This window comes from Palaemon carinicauda, chromosome 1, assembly GCF_036898095.1.
Source record: "Palaemon carinicauda isolate YSFRI2023 chromosome 1, ASM3689809v2, whole genome shotgun sequence".
Lineage (NCBI taxonomy): Eukaryota > Metazoa > Arthropoda > Malacostraca > Decapoda > Palaemonidae > Palaemon > Palaemon carinicauda.
Genome location: NC_090725.1, coordinates 138,669,489 through 138,689,488, shown reverse-complemented (window position 1 = coordinate 138,689,488; position 20,000 = coordinate 138,669,489). Strand labels below are relative to the sequence as shown.

The window sequence follows — 20,000 nt, the reverse complement described above, 5'->3', positions numbered from 1 at the left end:
CGTGGCCTGTTAATGTCAAAAGGGTTGACAGCCTGTGCAACCATGATGAGTGAGTAGAAACTCACACTTTGACTTAGCTAAGTAATCATAAGTAGTAGGTTGCCACTCATGTACACTACAACCCATAAATGACCCAACTCCCCTTGCAAGGAGTTTGGGAACATAACAAATGTATTAAATTTACCCCTAATAGACAAAATTTTTCCATTTTTGTTTCCTTCCAATATACGCACGTCTCTTTTAAAGTAATAAGACTAGCAGTTAGGGTAATACACCAGGAAGGGATGCACTAGAGGTTTTTGGTTACTTCAGTTTCTCAGTCACTTCAGTTTGAAATGTTCCTTCATCCATATAGTGATAAGTTTTAGTGCATTTAAAGTTGTCTTCCTCTGGATTTGTTATCAATTACAGAACAGGGATAGTACTCTGATTTAAATAACCATTCTGATATTTGTAAATACTGTACCTTATTCCTGATGCTACAGTATTTTTCAAGTTCTTAGCACCAATGAAACTTGCCTTTTATTCAGGGGAAAATCCAGAGAAAACTAGGATAGTTGTTTATAGTGGGAATTCTGAAGATAATGACTCACCGGCAATGTTCTATAAAGCACACTTAATTAGCCAAGTTTTAATAGTGATGAGTTTCAAAAGTATTCAGCTTATTTAGCTTCCTTTGTTAGGTCAGTGAGTCTTCCTTAAAGACAGTAATTCTGTTCTTACCTGCCCGGTTTCTAACCCGAAATCTCAAGTGAGGTCTAGTGGTAATAGGGTCAAATTCAGTAAAGGCTCCGAATGTTCATTACACCTTATATTAATCAAGATTAATGGTAACAAACAATCACGAAATACAGTTTGAAATATGGGACTCCAAAATATTTTTCAAATGACCTTGGAAATACGGGACTCCCAATTGTCTTTAAATGATATTTGATAGCTAGTTACCTATGCACCATGTAATTGAAATGACAAATCTGGAAGTAATTTGTGTTTTTCTAACTATAAAAACTTGATTTCTTTACGTAGGAGAGATGATTCAGCGTGAGCTGGTTCAGACATAAAATCTTTAACATGAGGTGTCAAAGACCCTCCACTAGTAGTTGGGGTAGACCAACCATCCCGCTCACACACTTTGACAGTAGCTACTCGTCACTTTTAATTACAGCCAAGAATTTTAGGGGGAAGGAGCTGGCGGGACGAGTATGTGCAAAGTACTCAGGTTTGGATAGGAAAATTACAAATCACTTCCAAACTTGTCATTTGTACCTTCACAAACATAAACCTTTGTTCTTTACACAGGACACTCACCTTAGGGTGGGTGTTAGTCCTATTCCAACAGGCTGGAGAACTTTTCCCAGGGTTATGAATACGAGCTTGATAGTGTATGAGAAGAGCTTCCTGACACCTTCTGAACCCATGGCTTATCAATGCCAAAAGGGGTTGACGGCTTGTGCATCCATGGTGAGTGAATGAAAACTCGCAATGGGACTTGGCTAGGTAATTATACGTATTAGGTTGCCACTCATGTACAATATAAACCATGCATGACCCAACTCCCATCGCAAGGAGTTTGGGGACGTAAATATATTACAGATATATTTTAGACCACAAAACAACTATAGGGCTTACTTGCAGTCAGACGAAGGCCAGCTTGCAGAGTGCATGGATACTGTGCCCCAAGAAAGGGGAAGATGAAGAAAGAAAATGGACAGTCATTACTCTACATTCAACCCAGACTAAAACCACTGTAACCTCTACCCTCAACTGACTGATACTACTCTTGCAAGGGAGCGAAGGTAGCTAAATCACTTGTTGACCGGCCACCATTGGTCCTAGGGTAAAAGTATCTAGGGTACTATGGGTTAGTCTTGCAGGTACTTTACTTACTTTACTTTGATGGTTGCTTTTCCAGTCCCATACAGAGGGGAACTCCGCTCTCTACAGGACCTCCACTGTCGTTTTACCTTGTTCGTTCAGAGTATTTCAAGTTTCATATTGCGTATTGTCCATTTACTGTTAAATCATCACTGTCAAAGGACTCATGAAATAAGAAAGTCTTCAGTTTCCTCTTAAAAGCCTTATGTCTTCAATCATTCGAATGTTTCATGGGAGCTTGTTATATAGTCTCGGGGTTGCATATTTAAAGGCTCTGGAGCCTAAAGTAGACATAAATCTAGGTTCCAACAGTTTGAAGCCATCTGTAACTATTCTCGTGTCGACACGATTTGTTGGCTGCACATGTAGCAGTTCTCTTAAGTATTTTGGACGCCCGGTTCTGATAACTTGGTGGGTTATTGTACATATTTTAAATTCAATTCTCGCTTTAATCGGCAGTAGGCGATGAAGGTTGTTTACATTTTCCAAACTCCCGCTTGAAATAGCTGGGCCACAGAGAAGTTGCTCTAGAATGTCAGGGATGTACTTGAGTCCTTGACATCATGAGCTTTAAGTTGTCTGCCATGCAGAGCAGGGCGAGGATTGACCATGCCAGTACTGACAAGCAGACACTTGATCTGAGGGCGAGCTCCTCTTGTCCACTTGAGATAGCGCCTTAATGATCTCACAGGACATAGTAACAGTTGATCAGGATTGTCAGTTACTTCCCAAAGACTCGAAATATGGAAGGGCCCGAGACTAAGGTTCACTACAGCCAGATTCTGAGTCTTAGCAATAAACTCAAGGACGAAGCTGAGCGTAACTTGCCCCCAACCCCTTGAATGAGCAATGTCAGGAGAGACCATACAACTTGTGGACCCTATTTGCAGAAGCCAGTGCGAGAGGGAAAACCATATACAGAGTCAAGTCACAATCTAACACTCGACTCAGCAGTACATAGGGAACTCCTTTCACGGAATGCTGTACTTTGACTATGTTCCACAGAGGTGGTCTCATTTCTGACTAAGGGAAAGTTATCTCAAAACTCTGTATAATCATAGAAAATTTCACCAAAAAAGACATATCAACCTCTTTAAATCTAAAAACTTAGCTTAAGGCTGAGTGATAGCATTTCACCGTCGAGACTAAACAGTTTTTCCTCCTGATGATATAATATAAACTCGGGAATCAAGGGTATTGTGCCTCTGAGTGGAGAGACACCCATTCCATGACATCAACCATAAAAGATTACCCACTTCACAAGATAGATGGCTATGAGAGACCACCTGAGGTATCCATACATCTATTTAGCCACTGGGCACGAAAACCCTCACCGAGAGAGGGGATGCTGGATAATGTCCTAGGGATGAAACAGGTTTGTGGAAAATCTAGGCTCCCTTGGAACCTCTGTCAGCATAAGTAGAAGGTCTAGGTACCATTCTGCTTGCTGCCACAGTAAGGCTACCAGTCATTGATAGATTGTATGATAATGCCACCTTCTTGAGGAGTCTCCTCATTAAGCAGAACAGGGGAAATACATACACTCTAGATTGTCCCATGGGTGCTGAAATCTGTCCTGGAAGGCCACCTGTGGGTCTGGTACTAGCGAGCAGTAAACCAGAAGCTTCCGGTTAAGAGATATCGTGAACAGGTCTATTAGCGACGAACCCTACAGTGTCAGGACTTTGTTGGCCATACGGGGATGTAAAGACCATTTGGAACCAACAACCTGCGTCTTCCTGCTCACACTGTCTTCCAGAATGTTCTTCTTGCCTGGAATGAACTCAGTTGAAAGGGAGATCATATTGTCTTCTGTCCACTGCAGAAGCTTGACAGCTAGAAGGCATAGCTGTCATGAAAAAATTAATCCTTGCTTGTTAAGATATACCACCAACTTTTGGAAGTGCTGAAGGGCTAGAAAGGTTGCCCTCAACCCTAGGAGGTTGGCATTGTCAATCAAAGTTGGACCACAGCCTGGAGGCCCTGTGCTGTAACTGGTGAGTCCTTCGCCCTTCTTTTGATGCATCCTTGAAGAGCCTCAAATCCATGGGAGGAGAAAGAAGATCTACCCCTCAGAAAAAGTTGGAATATGGAATCGACCAATTCCAGTCTTTCATCTGCTCTGACCCTACCGGAATGAGCAAATCCAGAGGGCACCTGCCCTGAGACCAGAAGGCCTTCAACTGTCACTGAAATAACCGAATTCAAGGCGACCATTGAAGACCAGACATTCAAAGAACATCAGGTGCACCAATAGTTATGGCCACAGGTACGCTTGTAGCAATCCTTTGTCAGAATGGAACGAGCCACTTCCTTGAACCTTTCAATTCAGCTCTGAGATGAGAAAACGTTTCCTAGACAGGTGTTTATCTGCATACACAGATATACCAGGTTTTGAGATGATTGCAGAGAAGACTTCTCGAAATTTACCACGACCTCCAGGTCATGGCAAAATTTGAGGAGCCTGTCTACCGAGGAGAAGGGACTCTACAGAGTCTGCTAGAATCAACCAGTCATCTAGATAACAAAGGAGACAAATGCCATTGGCATGGGCCCAGGTTGAAACAAGAGTGAACACTCTCATGAACACCTGTGGGAATGGTGACAGATCGGAGCCCAGCACCCAGAACTGGTATACCTTTTCCTGCAAAACGAATCTTAAGATACTTTCTTGATGATGCATGGATTGAGATATAGAACTATGCGTCCTTTAGATCCTGCGTGATCATAACAGTCCCTTCGTCTGACAGCCTGCTAGACCATATCTGCAGTCTCTATCTTGAATAGAGTCTGTAGGACAAACTCGTTCCAGGCCGAGAGGCCTATGACAGGTCTCCAGACTCAAGACAGCTTCTCTAAAAGTAAGAGTCGACTGTAGAAGGCTGGAGACTATTCAACGGCCTTTTAGAGAGTGCCCTCCTTAAACATGATCTGGACTTCTGCCCGAAAGGCTATGTCCTGTGTTAATCTCTCCTTGAAGGATAATGACCTCACTGTATGATGAATCATGGGAGGAGGGAGAGGTGATGAACCTCGTTCAGAAGATGTTGATCATCCTGGGTTCAGTCCTATGGCACTCCCATCTCTGCCAACTGCACCTCAGCGCTCCTCCTACCGGTGGTAATGTGGGATTGGACTGCTGAGAAGATTCCTTAGACATCCTATGCACCTGCCTGTACAGTGGTGAAATTTTCAGCACAACTGATGATGAAGGAGGAGGGCGGGATCTTACAACTCTGTGGAGAAGGGTGTCCTGACTTGCCTTTCTCCAACGCTCTACTATTGCATCAATATCCTCTGTATCAAACATAGACGAATAGGCAATTGATGAGTTACGAAGAGCTTCCCTCTTTGGTAATTGTCTCTGGAACTTTAAGAAGATGGCATCTCACATCTCCAAGATCCAGTTGGCCCACTGGTTTGCCGAGTTTTAGGCCCAAACCTCAAATGCTCTGGCCTCGTAAAGCAGAACGTACTTAGAAACTTTTCTCTGGATACAACAGGTTTTGGTTGCCGGCCAGATAACCCACATTGAAGGACCAGTAGTTCATCCATGAAGAGGCTAGTAAAGCAACCTTTGCAACCCTCACCGTGTTAGCTGCATCTTCTGCCAGAAACATCACTGGCTGATCTGCCAACTTTTTAACCGTGATGCCTTGAGCTAAGGCCGACATTGCCAAATCTAATGGCAGAAAAGAAGGCTCTTTGTTCAGGATGTTACATACTTCCTCTGCCTGACAAAAGGTAGAGGAAGTTAATGAATTACTAGCCTTCAAAGAGTCTTTCTTTGTGGTATTTTGAGAAATCACCTTGTTAATGGACCCTGACACCATCTGTGCCCAAGGTAACTGACGTTTAATCTAAGTGGGTCATGGGGAACAGCAGAAAAGGTTCAATACCTGAGGTTGAGCAAATCCAGTGTACCGAGCGAACTGTTGAGCCGATTCAGCGAGCACACTACCTCAGCTAGGCTGAAATTTGGGCAATAACCAACCTGCAGATCCTCAGGTGAGTGAGGAACGGCAGAGGATACTTCCGCTATAAGCACGAGACTGGCTGGAAGGGATTACCCTTCAGCGGCTCGAGAGGAAAGGGCCGAGAAAAACTCCTGCAGAGGCAAACGTGTCCTCTTGATGTGCCTGTAGTGTCAACACCTCTAAGAGCAATTCCTTGGTGGGGGAACTCAAAAGCTCTAAGGAAGGCCACAGTTGACAAAAGGTATCAAAAGAGCTAAGACTCCTTCCAAGAGGAAGCCACTGCTGCTTAGCTATGAGAAGTAATAGGGTCTTCCTAACCACAACGTTGTCCTGGGGTTGAAAGGTTATCGTTATTGTCTGATCGGTGGGAGAGTACTAGCAGCACGAGAAAGAAGTTGGGATTTCTTGGACTTCGAGGATGAACCAGAGGAGGAAGAATTCCTTTTAGACTTCTTTTTCCTACATCTATTATACTGCTCCCATTGGGAGGATGGCCACTCCTGACACTCAACACAAGCAGAAGCCTCCGAGAAGGAGTGTTGTCTACATGAAGGGCAAAGCCGATGAGGTTCCGACTCCATGGTCAACATAAAGGTGCCCCAAGAGAGGCCAGAAATGGCAGCACAAACCCGCATGACTGCGGTTTCCCAAGGACAAGTACACCTGAAAAGGGAAAGAAAACAAAATTATTATGGCCAGTGAATTAGGTAAGGTAAACCGGGAGAGAATGACGTGAACATCTGCACTCAGCCGTAGCCAAATCTAAAGTGAAAAGTAGATACTGGGTGAGGGTGTATAAGAGGGGTGGTTGGTCTATACCCAGCTACCCATGCTAATAAGCGGAGGGTAGTTGACACCTCATATTATATATTTTATGACTACAGCAGCTCATGCTGAATCATCTCTCTTAGGTAAAGAATGATGGTGAAGGAACAAGCTCGAATTTTTCAAAAATAAAACTACTATATATTAACTGAAACTAAAGTTATAGCCAGCAGCCACTATAGGATCTAGAGCCCAGCAATCTCAACATGTATACAGTGGTACCTCTACATACGAATTTAATTCGTTCCACAACCTACTTCGGATGTAGAAAATGTTCGGATGTAGAAACGAATTTTCCCATAAGAATACATGGTAATTCATTTAATTTGTTCCTCAGCCTAAAAACCTATAATAAATCCTTAATAAATGGCTACACATAATTACACATAACAATAACATAACTGCATAATATGAAAGAAGCATATAAAAAAGATAATTATAAAGAAATAATGACTAAAAAATGTGTTTTATTGCCACTTTACCTTAGAGACAGGCCAACGTAGGTGTAGGATTTGCTACGCCAGGAAGAGACGGACGATCGGCGAGAAGGTAGACATGGTGTTAACATATTCTTTAAATAAATACTCTCTCTCTCTCTCTCTCTCTCTCTCTCTCTCTCTCTCTCTCTCTCTCTCTCTCTCTCTCGTTCTTCTTCACTGTTAGTGTTAGAGACGTCTATTAATTTTCTTTTCTGAGAGAGAGAGAGAGAGAGAGAGAGAGAGAGAGAGAGAGAGAGAGAGAGAGAGAGAGAGAGAGAGAGATTAAACAAAAATGAGATTAAACAAAAATGTGTTGTGTACATATGATTTTTAACAGCGTTAACGAGTTGAAAGACAGTTAAATGTAACTGAAAAAGCAATATCAGCGAATCTGAATTCCTTTATTAACTAAAACAAATATTGACACAAACACTCGTGTGCGTATGCGCAAACACACACACGCACGAGGAGACACGATCGGCGAGGAGGTAGAGATGGTGACTGCGATAACATACCGTAACTTAAAGTAACTTACACTACGGAAATTTTAATCTAACTTAGCTTATTTATTTATTTTTTTAATTTTTATATTGCATATTTTTTACATTTTTATTTCTTTTTATTTTTTTTAATTTTCATTACTTTCAGTGACGAGTTACGGTATGTTATCGCAGTCACCATCTCTACCTCCTCCCCAACCATCTCTCTTATTGCGTAGCAATTCTTGCACCTGTGTGTGTGTGTTTGTGCATACGCACACGAGTGTGTTTGTATCAATATTTGTTTTAGTTAATAAAGGAATTCAGATTAGCTGTTATTAATTTCTTAGTTTCATTTAATTGTTTTTCAACTCGTTGACGCTGTTAAAAATCATTGTACTTAAAACACATTTTTGTTTAATCTCTCTCTCTCTCTCTCTCTCTCTCTCTCTCTCTCTCTCTCTCTCTCTCTCTCTCTCTCTCTCTCGGAAAAAAAAATAATAGACGTAGACGTATCTAACACTATAACAGCGAAGAAGAACGAGAGAGAGAGAGAGAGAGAGAGAGAGAGAGAGAGATTTTATTTAAAGAGCATGTTAATGCTATGTTTAGAGAGAAACAGAAAAAGAGAGAAGTGTTATTTAAAAGAGCTTGTTAATGCTATCTTGGTTTTCTTTGCTTCACTTTTTTCTTTCTTTCTGTTCATCAAGCTGGCCCTTCTCACAAATGATCGTTGCCAACAATCTCTTTGTCCTTTATCCCTATCAACAAAAGGCGTTCTATCTCTTCCAGGGTATTGCTACGATGTCTTGTAATAATGGTGATCCCCTTCGATGGTTATTTGCTTTAATGGCTGCCTTCAGCTTGATGATCCTCGAGATCATAGGCCTATTCCGGCCATATTGTTTAGACATACAGTATCACTCACATGCACATTGCTCTCATGTTTTTCTATAATTTCTTGCTTCAATTCTAATGAAAGAATTGCCTTCTTCCTGTACTGAAACTTAGCTTCTTAGGCACCATGATTATAGGTAAAATCAAAAAGGAAATGTGAGAAAAGGAAGAAAATAAACACTGTTAATAACAGACCAAACAGAGGACAACCACACGATACACACAAGAACAGAGAACTGAGCACTCGACGCTCAATGGCGTAATGTTTACTTCGTGTGTCGAAATAAAATTCGGGTGTAGAGTAAAAAATTTGCTCGAATTTTACTTCGGATGTTGGAAAATTCGGATGTAGATACGTTCGGATGTAGAGGTTCCACTGTACCAGGATTCTTCAAAATAATATTTAGCAAGCACACGTGGCACACAATTGAGCTGCCATTAAAAATCTTTCTAAAGAAAGATTTCTCCAAAAACTAACAGACAGGTGTATTCCTAATATCATGAACCTTACCTTTTAGGCTTTTATTAGATTTGGATCCAATTCTTTGTGAGTTTCTGTGATCATACTTTAAACTAGATATGACATTGCAAAGTATTCCCTGGTTCGAAAGCCCTTATGCCATCACAAGGGTTAAAGATGGAAAAGCTACTCCTCACTTCTCTAAGTAAGAGGATTAAATTCCTTTGATATTTGCAGGTTCCATCTTTGCAGATTCAGTTATTCGCGATACAGAGAACCGTATAATCTATCAAATAAAAAATCATGCATTTGCGGTTTCACAATACGAGCTCTCACGGCTCGACGATTTCAAACTGACCAAGCTCCTTTTCACCAGGCTTGTTTCGCACCGTTTCCCTCTTCACATAGCACAACACCCAATCTCTCGCTCACTCGGCCTCTATCTTGCATCGTCTTTCCTCAAGTGCACATCTCCCACTTTAATCCTTTACTGCAGTAATGTACGGAGAGTTTCAAAGGTGCGAGTCGACCTGCTGAAAACAGCAATCACTTAGGAGTGCTACCATAGCTAATTAGGCTGTACTCTAGTGATAGTACTGTACACATATTTCAGTAAAATACACTACAGTCTCAGCAAGTCTTGTTAGATAGGAAAAACAGTGTTTTGTTGTTACTGTACATATTACATGCACTGTACATATAAGTGTGGCGATGACTGATGTTATGTGTACTGTAGTACTGTACATGTGTACATACAGTGTACACTTACTGAAATGTGTTTGTTCATTAACACAATACTGTGATAGAAACCATGTAAAAACATGGGTTACTTAGTGTGTTAGTTGACCTCGCATATACAATGGGCTGTGTTGGTAGCTTAGGAGATAACCCACCCTAGTGCAGGAAGTATTCGCAGAATCTCTGTTTTCGCCCCTGCCTTTTACTTAACACCCATGAATAAGAAGGGCTGACAAAACTTACACTGTCATCAGTTATACCTTACACTATGCCCCATTGACTTTGGTTTTAAAAATAGAGTATGAAAATATAAATCAATCTTAGTCTGCTAATCTTCAACCTGAAAAAATTACAAAAATAATAGTAACATCACAACAAATGAAATACTGTAAAATCAACACATTATACTGATAAAAGTAGATAACCTAATTCCTCTTAGAAATTCTGACTTCTCTAAACTTATAAAACCTTAACATGTATGGGTGGTAAACAGGACAAGCCCGGCGCGACTAACCTGTCCTCTCATCCTTTCAGCATGGATGACTGGACAGGCTAGTCACACCAAGATTGCCAGTATACACACCAGTCTCTTGTGAGTGTGGGGACGGACTGGCATGGGACAGGTGACTGGGTTGACTCGCCTATTTTGACAAGTACAGTATTATCATGAGACTATACTTCGCATCTTGATCAGAGAACTTTTTATAATAAAATAATAAACTGATCACATTTCACAATCTTTTATTACTATTATTATCATTACTATTATTATTATTATTATTATGATTATTATTATCATTAATAATCATTACTTGCTAAGCTACAACCCTAGTTGGAAAAGCAGGATGCTATAAGCCCGAGGGCTCCAACACGGAAAATTGGCCAGTGAGGAAAGGAAAAAAGGAAATAAACTAGAAGAGAATTTCAACAACAATAAAAACATTAAAATAAATATTTCATATATAAACTATAAAAACTCTAAAATAATAACAGGATAAGAACTTGAAAATAACAAGAGGAAGAGAAATAAGATAGAATAGTGTGCCCAAGTGTACCCTCAAGCAAGAGATCTCTAGCCCAAGACAGTGGAAAACCATGGTACAAAGGCTATGACACTACACAAGACTAGAGAACAATGGTTTGAGTTGGAGTGTCCTTCTCCAGGAAGAGCTGCTTACCATAGCTAAAGAGTCTCTTCTATCCTTGTCAAGACGAATGTAGCTACTGAAAAATTACAGTGCAGTAGTTAACCTCCTGAGAGAAGAAGAATTGTTTGGTAATTTTAGTGTTGTCAAGTGTATGAAGGAGGAGAATGGTTAAAGGATAGGCCAGACTATTCTGTGTAGGTGTTGGCAAAGATGAAATGAGCTGTAACCTGGGAGAGGGATCCAATGTAGTACTGTATGGTCAAAGTACCCAATAACTATCTAGCGGTAGTATCTAAATGGGTGGCTGGTGCCTTGGCCAACCTACTACTGTATTGAAACAATTTTTGCTTTATCATTGTTATATTATAGGAGACTGCTCTCTCTTTTCCTAAAGTCAAGAGATTAATGAAGATACTAATCCTGTACAGGTGACGTAATGAGGAGATGGTAGAGAACTTTGGAGGGGTGATGGGTGATCCAGGTGTAAGATTAACAAAGCTTTCAATCCAACCTATCTCACAAGATACGACCCACAGAGTCAAACATCGTTTTAGGGATACTTTTAAAATTTACTCAGATTTTTTTTCTTCAAATAGACATGTATGCATCTAACACTATTACCTTCAGTTTATTACTAATTTCACCTAATGTAATCATTTACTCTCTTCTCTATCGATGATTATGTGCACGCAAACAAGCACAGAATGTATCAATTCTAATGTTTTTAAAATATATTTTAATTGTTCATTACTTCTTTTTTAGTTTTTTTATTTTATTTCTTTCCGTCACTAGACTACTTTCCCTTTTGGAGCCCTGGGCTTATAGTACATTATCTAAACTATGGTATGGTATTCAAGAGTTTAGTCAATTCGAAATGATGAACCAGAACAATATTTTATACAACCAATAGAGAAAAATAATAAGGGTCTAAAACATGGATAGATGATAAATTAAGTAACTCGATCATTCAGTTTTTTTAACTTATGTATATCTCTGCCACATTTTCTCTGCCTACACATACACAATCTTTTTCAAACGTCTATAAATTAACATGAAAGCAAGTACACCTAATTAAAAGTGTAGTAGTTCATCATCATGAAGTAATCTCCAGAAAGGTCCAAAAATCCTTTTAGTATATTTCTCCCACGAGACATTTAGACGTTCGGATAAGAGGAATAAATGGAAAAGGTAGTCCTACAATGACTTCAAGAGAAGTAAATGTATTTCTTTATGCTATAATAACGATAAGGAGTGCCTGTCACATTCTTTCATATTATTTCAAGTCTGATTTCAGAAGATTTATATAAAGTATAAAAAAAACAAGTAAAAGGTACCAAAATTGGGCATTTTCAAAATTAGCTGTACCAATTGTACCAAATTTGGTACACAAGTACAGTACTAAAAACCCATTTACACCTAATCCTGGGTGCCCAATCCTCTTGAACTAAGCAAGCAAGTCTGTAGCGTGTGTGAGCATTTTTTACAGGACAGGAGCGCCGCTCCAGCCCAGCAGGACAAACTGTACGGCCAGTCCTCTTTGTGTATGGCCAGCTTAAGATCTTTCATTGATCAAACAATCTACATTTCTTTTCTTACAAGACATGGTCTGATTTAGTCTTTATCATATGATGGGTCCTCTTTAGAAAAGAACACAATATATAATACAGATACAAAATTACTGTAAAAACAAAGCCAAAAATCTCTTACCTTTCTGCTCACTTTTTGAATCAGAAGAGAACTTGTCTGTGCTTGGTGTAACCTGTGAATTGCTTGTATTTTCTGTGTCGGTTGGTGAAGTATCTTTACCATCAACAGAGCTGTCTTCCCCATCAGTATTTTCACCATCTTCAACCTAAAATTGTAGGTAAAATTATTTTTCATTTTACCAATAAGCTTTGTATTCGAGAAAAAAAAATTTGCAGTGCTTTCCACAATAAAAAGACTGATTTGAAACTTGCAAAACCTTGTAAAAAAGACAATACTGTATAGTGAATCAATAACAATAAAAGATATTTTGGATGCTAGAGGTGACAATTAAAAGAAAGGTAATATTTTTAGCTTTCAATTATAGTTTTATTGGCATCAATAATTCTGATAAACTCTTGCAAGGAGAAAAACTTGATATGAATACCATATTTTTAATGTGTGCAAAATCCCTTGATTAACATTTAATCAAATAAGAATACAAAACTATAACGCACTAGTAAAAAGTAAATAAAAAATAGGTTACAGGATACAATGTTCAGGCCTAGCAAGATACCCAAGATGGTCATAGTAAGATATTACAGAATTGTAGGAGCATACTGTTAAGCCAATCAACAGTTAATTTTTTTATAGAGTATAATTACAACAGATACAAAATGTAAATACAGAAGTAACCCTATCGGTCTGTAACACAAACATATTAAAAGAATGAGATTATCATAAATCCTTCAGACAATGCTACATAGAGTGCATTCCTTGGTTAAGAATCCAGGTAAGGTTACACATATTGCCATGCTGCACGCAAGTTTGTTTAATAGTAATGAAATCCATATGTACAAAAACTTACTTAAAATAGATTTACAGCTCTTTGATTGAATAGAAAAAGCACAGGTTACTAGCCTGAGAGAGTATTCATCCAAAATAACTGGTCCAAAGAAGTGCCATATACATTGGGCTCCAAGGTAAGGAATATGACTCTGTTTTTGAAAAAGGGATCAAGCCAATCCTTGAGCCCAGATCCCCCCTCCTGGAGAATTTATTAAATAAAAAGCAACGAACGGCACACCTACTTCGAAAAAAAGGCAGCACATGCCAATGCTAGAGCTCATAGAAATTTTAATAGATGTTCCATATTTGCATTTACCATGAAAAAATTAAACCTTGACTTTTCTAGGCAAACTAAATAGGAAAAGACAAGATGATAACATGAAAAGAATAACTTGAGCTTTGTAATTCACTTTACATATTATGTATGACTATAAAATGAATAGCAAAAGTTTCAAAAGTCCCTTCACAATTCCCACCTAGAGATTCAAAGCTCTATACCCAACCACAACTAGAAGTTAACAACTATCTGAACAAAATCTATAGAAACACCTATGGTAAATGTAGCACCTATGTTGAGTGCAGCACCTATGTTAAGTACACTATAACATCTAAACTAACATAACCTTAAATTTTAAGGCAACCATAAAAAATTACTGACACACCTTAACATTCTCGCATCGCTGTTATGATGCCAGATAATATCTAATAATCAATCAATCAACCCTGAATTTCTTGATTATGAGTTTTGTGGCCCATGATATCTTTTAAGTAAAAAATTCGTTTTTTTACAGATCTTTTCACAGCATCAATTGTTGCTCTTCTGGTCCTTTTATGCTTGGTGTGCTTCCCTAAGTTCTTGTTTCACTTGCCCTCCCAAAAGCACCCTCCTTATTCTGCCTCTGTCTCATAACCACAGCGTCAGCATCTCACATGCTTGCCACCTCTTTGCCCCCTATTTTTTTATGCAAGTTATGTCATGGACCCTACGAGAGTATCATCATCCCACAAACTTATCTATATGAAAACAAAATGATCCTAAAACAAATGAAAGAAGGAAGGAATATCTTTTGTTGATGTGGGTCCACTTTTCCACATGAGTATGTACCATAATCTAAGAGTGTCCTTTTCCTTGTTTTCCCTAGTGCTCTTTGGTATAGCGTGGTTGTGTCGTGGGTTACATAATGCAGTCTGGTCTTATATATAAGGCAGCAAACCAATGTGTACTCTGGGCTGCAACAAGACCTTGCTGCTAGTTTTTGGATGGAATATAAGAAGGCAGGCATGAACAAGAAATGACCCGTTTCAAAATTGATTCTATCACTATTGCCTGCTGGAGGTTGAGCTGTACCTGCAGCAGTTAAGCTTGTGTTTCCAGGACTTGATACCCCTTGACATTGATCCCAGACATCCCTAATCTTTTAAGATCTCCATGACGATAAAAAGGTGGGGTTCCTTCCTTCCAACCAATGTACCAGGGGATCATTAATTACTTTAAAGCTCATAAAAACTATCAGCACTGGATAAAAATCCTAACTTAGAAGTTAAGGAATATTGGAAGCATTTCTCTACTGCATTCTGTTTCTGTGCTAGATTAATCCTTCAAGACCATAAAGCCACAGACAGTGTAAACCTACTGAAAATGTTTGTGGCCTGAGACTGTGAAGGGCTTCATGGGGTATTGTCTTGGTAATTCTTTTAAAAAATACAGTGAAGATTGTGTTACACAGAGCGTGACTGCCAATGGATTCTGGAAGTGGATAAAGACCACAATTGGACATTTTTGAAGGGCTTGGTGCTGAGCTGTTTGAGGGAGATCCTAAGGAGTTGGTGTCATCATCAGTCAAGAAAAAGGAAGCAAAAGAATAACATAGCTATTCTGACCTATATCATTACAAATCATGCTGAGGATACCTTAATAAATATAAGAATCCTTGAAGATCAGGTACCTTGTCTGAAAAATTATATTCCTAATTCATCACCTCTCATTTCCATTTTGATTACTATTTTGAGCCTTCATTACTAACGGTAGCAGAGCACGTTCCTATGAAGTAAATTTCCCGAACCAGGCTCACTGCTATTAGAAACCAGGTTCACCTAAAAGGTTAATGAAGTTTAGTAGAAATTATTGAAAATTATCTTCTGTCAAACCCATACAATATTCACACCATTACATTTTCAAAAAGTTATTGATAATGAGCAACTACTTCAGCTCTCAGAAACCCGTGGTTGAACATTCCCAAAAGGACTCAGAAAATAGCAAGAGATACACAAACAGAAAACTATGGATCACAGTCTTCTCTATATTTTCCCTCAGTAAAATGTAAACCAAGCAAAATTAATAGAAGCATAAACAAAATGCAAATTTTCTTTACATTTGAACAATCAAACCGGTCACTTATTAAAAGGACATAATTAAAAAAAGAGGAACTGTAAATGAACAATCTTCCTCCAAACATAGAAACCTCTAAAACATAATACTGTACTGTACTATACCTGCCATGAGACACAAATAGAATGAGGATCTTGATTGCCCAGAAATAATTCCCTAGAACAATCTACACAGTAATAACTAACAAATCAAGAAGACATTTAATAAACTATACTAAATGGAGTAACTATGACAGTAGTCAGCATCGATGAGAAGACTGAAGACAGATGGGTGCTGGCTAGTCAGACTGTGGTTTTTGCCATTAGACACCAGATGTATCTTCGGTGGGCAATTTCGAAGGGAGAAAACAGGAAATAAAAATTCTCTCTCTCTCTCTCTCTCTCTCTCTCTCTCTCTCTCTCTCTCTCTCTCTCTCTCTCTCTCTCTCTCTCTCTCTCTCTCTCTCTCTCTCTCTCTCTCTCTAAAAAAAAAAAAAAAACTATATGTGATTTCGGATTAAAAACAATGAATTTAGATTTTATACAGGATTCTTGATAATACTTTCTTAAAAGTAAGCTCTATAATGATGAAATAGAATTATAACATCAGATATGCATAACTCTATTCACTTCTTTTCCTTTTGTATGAAAGATTTCAAGGCTAATCTCCCATCTTCAAACCCAAAAGTCTCAGGGTTGGGGAAGGGTGGGAAGGGTTATTTCTTTTGGCTATGGGAGGATGGACAGTAACCTCTGTATTTTTCTCATGAAGGCCTATAACGTAATTTCTGCGTACATTATTCTATAATGAAATACTCATCAATTATGTATAGATTACATAGTGGGTGGTGAATCCACAGATAAAGAGAGAGGACTGTATATCATAAGCAGAATGTTTTAAAAACCATTATATAAAAGGATATATTACCATACAGAAAGAAGTACCAATGAACAAAAAGAAAGGATACAATGGTAGCTTAAAATGTATGACAACACTCCCACCAAGGATAACAATAAACATTGTTAATGAGTGAGTTTGGGAGATGAAACAGCAGATGTTATATCTAATTACAAATGGTATGGATTGTTAAATAAGCAAATTTACTACTGAAACCAATCAGCCACAAAACTTCACTTGAGCATTAGGTGTATAATCATATTCAATCCTGTGAGATTGTGACACCTGAGGCTGTTCTTCTAAGAAAGTTATTTCATCTTCTTCTTTTGCCTGTGAGATTTACAAAAATAAAGTTATCTAACTCTACTACTAGAATTAATATTAAACAAAATCTTCCAAAACATAACTGTTCTTATATATCTTTTGAATATAAATACTTTTTACATATACCCATAAACAGTATAAGCAGCTTAATATTTAGAGTTGATTAACGATCATCTCTATAAACATACTAATACAATACCAGAATTATAATACATATCTATCTATAGACTATTCATCAGAAGACAATAATAAAAACAGTAAACTTGAAGAATGCATTTAAAATCATAGTGAAAAAAATAGTTATGTTGTACAAGGGTAACAGAATTACTATATATGCTTTAAAATTTTAGATATAAGCAACACACAGATGAATAAATTACTTAAATTTTCAAGCCTTTTAATATCAGACTTATTATCAACTATACTTACCTTGCACTTAAAAACTAAAAATAATTTCTTCCATTACCTGTATAAAATTTTCAATCCAAGATGTGTAATAACGAACAACATTCTCATGGTCTAATGATGACAAAAGCTTAACTTCTCTAATGATCTTCCTTTTAACAACATCCTTTTGCTGATGTAGAGGAATTCTTTTCAGAGCATATTCCCTTTCATCAACCTTATTTCGAACCTGAAATAAAACCATCAACCACTGAGTTTTGGTTTAAGGTAACAACTTGATTTTGGTTTAGGGTACCAACTAAATTTCCATTTAAAGATATGTATGTCAAAATGAAAAATCTTCCGACAATATGTTTATGTTTTAATTTCAAAAATAGCTCTCTAAACCTTTTACTACAGATTAATAATTGTATGGTATTTATCCAAATATAATAAATAAGATTCATATTACAGTTGCTCTTGCGGGAGTTAATTAACATAGATCACTGTGAAGATAAAAAAACGAGTAATATTGGTGACCTATATTCAACTCATAGCCCCCTTAAACAGCTGGTCACAATTGTATAATAGTGCTACTATTGTTGTCCCTTTGAATGAGAATCTAGTAAACATAATTGATAGGTGTATTCCTTCTCTTTTCCTAAGGTACTGAGTAAAGGACAGACCATGGTTCAATGATGCTTGTAGACGTGCTTATTTGGAGAAACAGCAGGCCTATCATCTCCAGACCTTGATGCCTATGGAGGTGTAGACCCAAATGGTATTTTTCCTTTGTTTTTACAAAGACTGCAGATTTCTTAGCTCCAAAGTTATCTGTTATTTTGCGCAAGTTAGCATAAAGAGGAGCCTTGCCACTTTTAAATATGGTACTTGGGCATGTTACTCAATGTTTTATAATGAATAGACAATATCTTGGTGGTGTTAAAAAATTTATAATAGTTTCTCTCAGGATAAACTGTCCTGATAGTTTTCAGAATAACAGGAAAAATGCATTCAAGTGTCTCCATTTATTATTTGGTGTTAACACGTGTTTCGAATCACTTTGTGACTCTTCTTCAGAATTACATTGGTTTATTTATGGATTTACCTTTCAATATAATGTGCTATGTTGGTGAAAATTTTGATACAAAAATATTTGAAAACTCCAAAACTAATTAAAAAAAAAATTGATATATGAAAACATTAGTTTCTTTGAAATGTAAATTTGAGTATTTAGGATAAAGTTTTAAATACATTAATGATTTTTCAAGACTTGACAGAACTTCATAACCAATCTTACAGGCCCTCCACTTGCTGGTGTGTCCGTTACCAGACCCCTGCGAACTTCGAGGAGTGACTGTGCTGATAGACAGGATGAAGGGCATAAAGAGTCAACATCATTGACTTGCAAAGCTAAACTTTATTATCATAAAAATTAAAAAGAATTAAAAACTATGTTATAGTTATAAATAGGTATTTTTTAGATTGGTCTTATTTCTATGAAACTCCCCTGAGGCCTGCTTTATAACGATGTTCACCCAAACCAAAACATTTCCTGTTCTCTTTTCTTTCAATAGGCTTAGGCCTCTAGTAGAGTATTGACATCATCTGGTGGTTAATGGTAATAGTATCAGCTTGGGTACGCCACAGATTTCATGTCTTTTATGTTTTCTTTGGGACCTCACATTAGTGGGTCTGCAATGTACCCTCTCAAAATAGTAATTCTTAGTGTGCGTTAGGTTATTAGCAATTTGATGAGATTTCTCCACCAGGATTTGTTAGTAATTATTGTATTGGGTATTTTACTCAGATTTTTGGGCAATCATGTGCCCTATTTTCTTTTTCTCGTGCAAGGGAAATTTTGCGATTGAGATAATCATTGTGAAGAATGTGAAGGGCTTATTGTATATTTCTCTTATGGAGACTCAACAGTAAATTGAATTCATGGTGAGATTCCCCATTGCATTTTATTTGTGTAGAGCATGGCTTGAATAAATATAAGGCAATGACTTACTTTATGTCATGTAAGTTTTTGGTTCAAGTTATTTTGTGTATCAACTCCCCTCTATCTAGTAATTGGGTTATTCACCTTGTTCTATTCAGAAGTAATATTCATAGAAATAAAAATTACCTTTAATTAAAATCTTTTATTTCTATACTTACCTCTGACTACAACTAGTTGCACTCCCTCTTTCCCATTTATAAGGGATACTTATCTTTGTGGATTGAATCTATTTAAATTTGAGGCAATGTCTATACCTTTGCCAGGCCTTAATTTTATGTCATGGAGCACCCTGAGATTCTTTTAGTAGCCTCTGTAGGATATCAGGGGGGGGGAACATTTTCCCCTTTCTTTTTTTAGAGGTCAACAAGTGGAACTTTCCCTTAATAGCTTAATATCTTCTGAGGTAAGTATTAAAATAAAAGATTTTAATTTGAAAATCATGTAGTTGATGAAAATAATAATAATAACAACAACAACAACAACAAAAACAACAACAACAACAACAATAATAATAATAATAATAATAATAATAATAATAATAAAAATAATAATACTAATAATAATAGCAAAAGTTCTTTAGCCAGGCATAAAGGCATGATGAATGTCTCAATT

The 20,000-nt window shown here is 37.6% G+C and overlaps 1 protein-coding gene across 4 annotated transcripts in view; it reads right to left on the bottom strand.

The window, feature by feature from the left end:
• Positions 1 to 20,000, bottom strand: part of Gcn2 (eukaryotic translation initiation factor 2 alpha kinase Gcn2) — a 571,098-nt gene that overhangs the window by 258,055 nt on the left and 293,043 nt on the right. For all 4 annotated transcript variants that reach the window (XR_011046192.1, XR_011046195.1, XR_011046198.1 and 1 more), the window contains 2 exons: positions 17,466 to 17,633; positions 12,586 to 12,730 (listed from right to left, as the gene is read on the bottom strand). Coding sequence is in view for 1 of the 4 variants with exons in the window: in XM_068385322.1 (XP_068241423.1) it covers positions 12,586 to 12,730; positions 17,466 to 17,633 (313 nt within the window). In the remaining 3 variants the exon portion in view is untranslated. The remainder of the gene's footprint in view (positions 1 to 12,585; positions 12,731 to 17,465; positions 17,634 to 20,000) is intronic.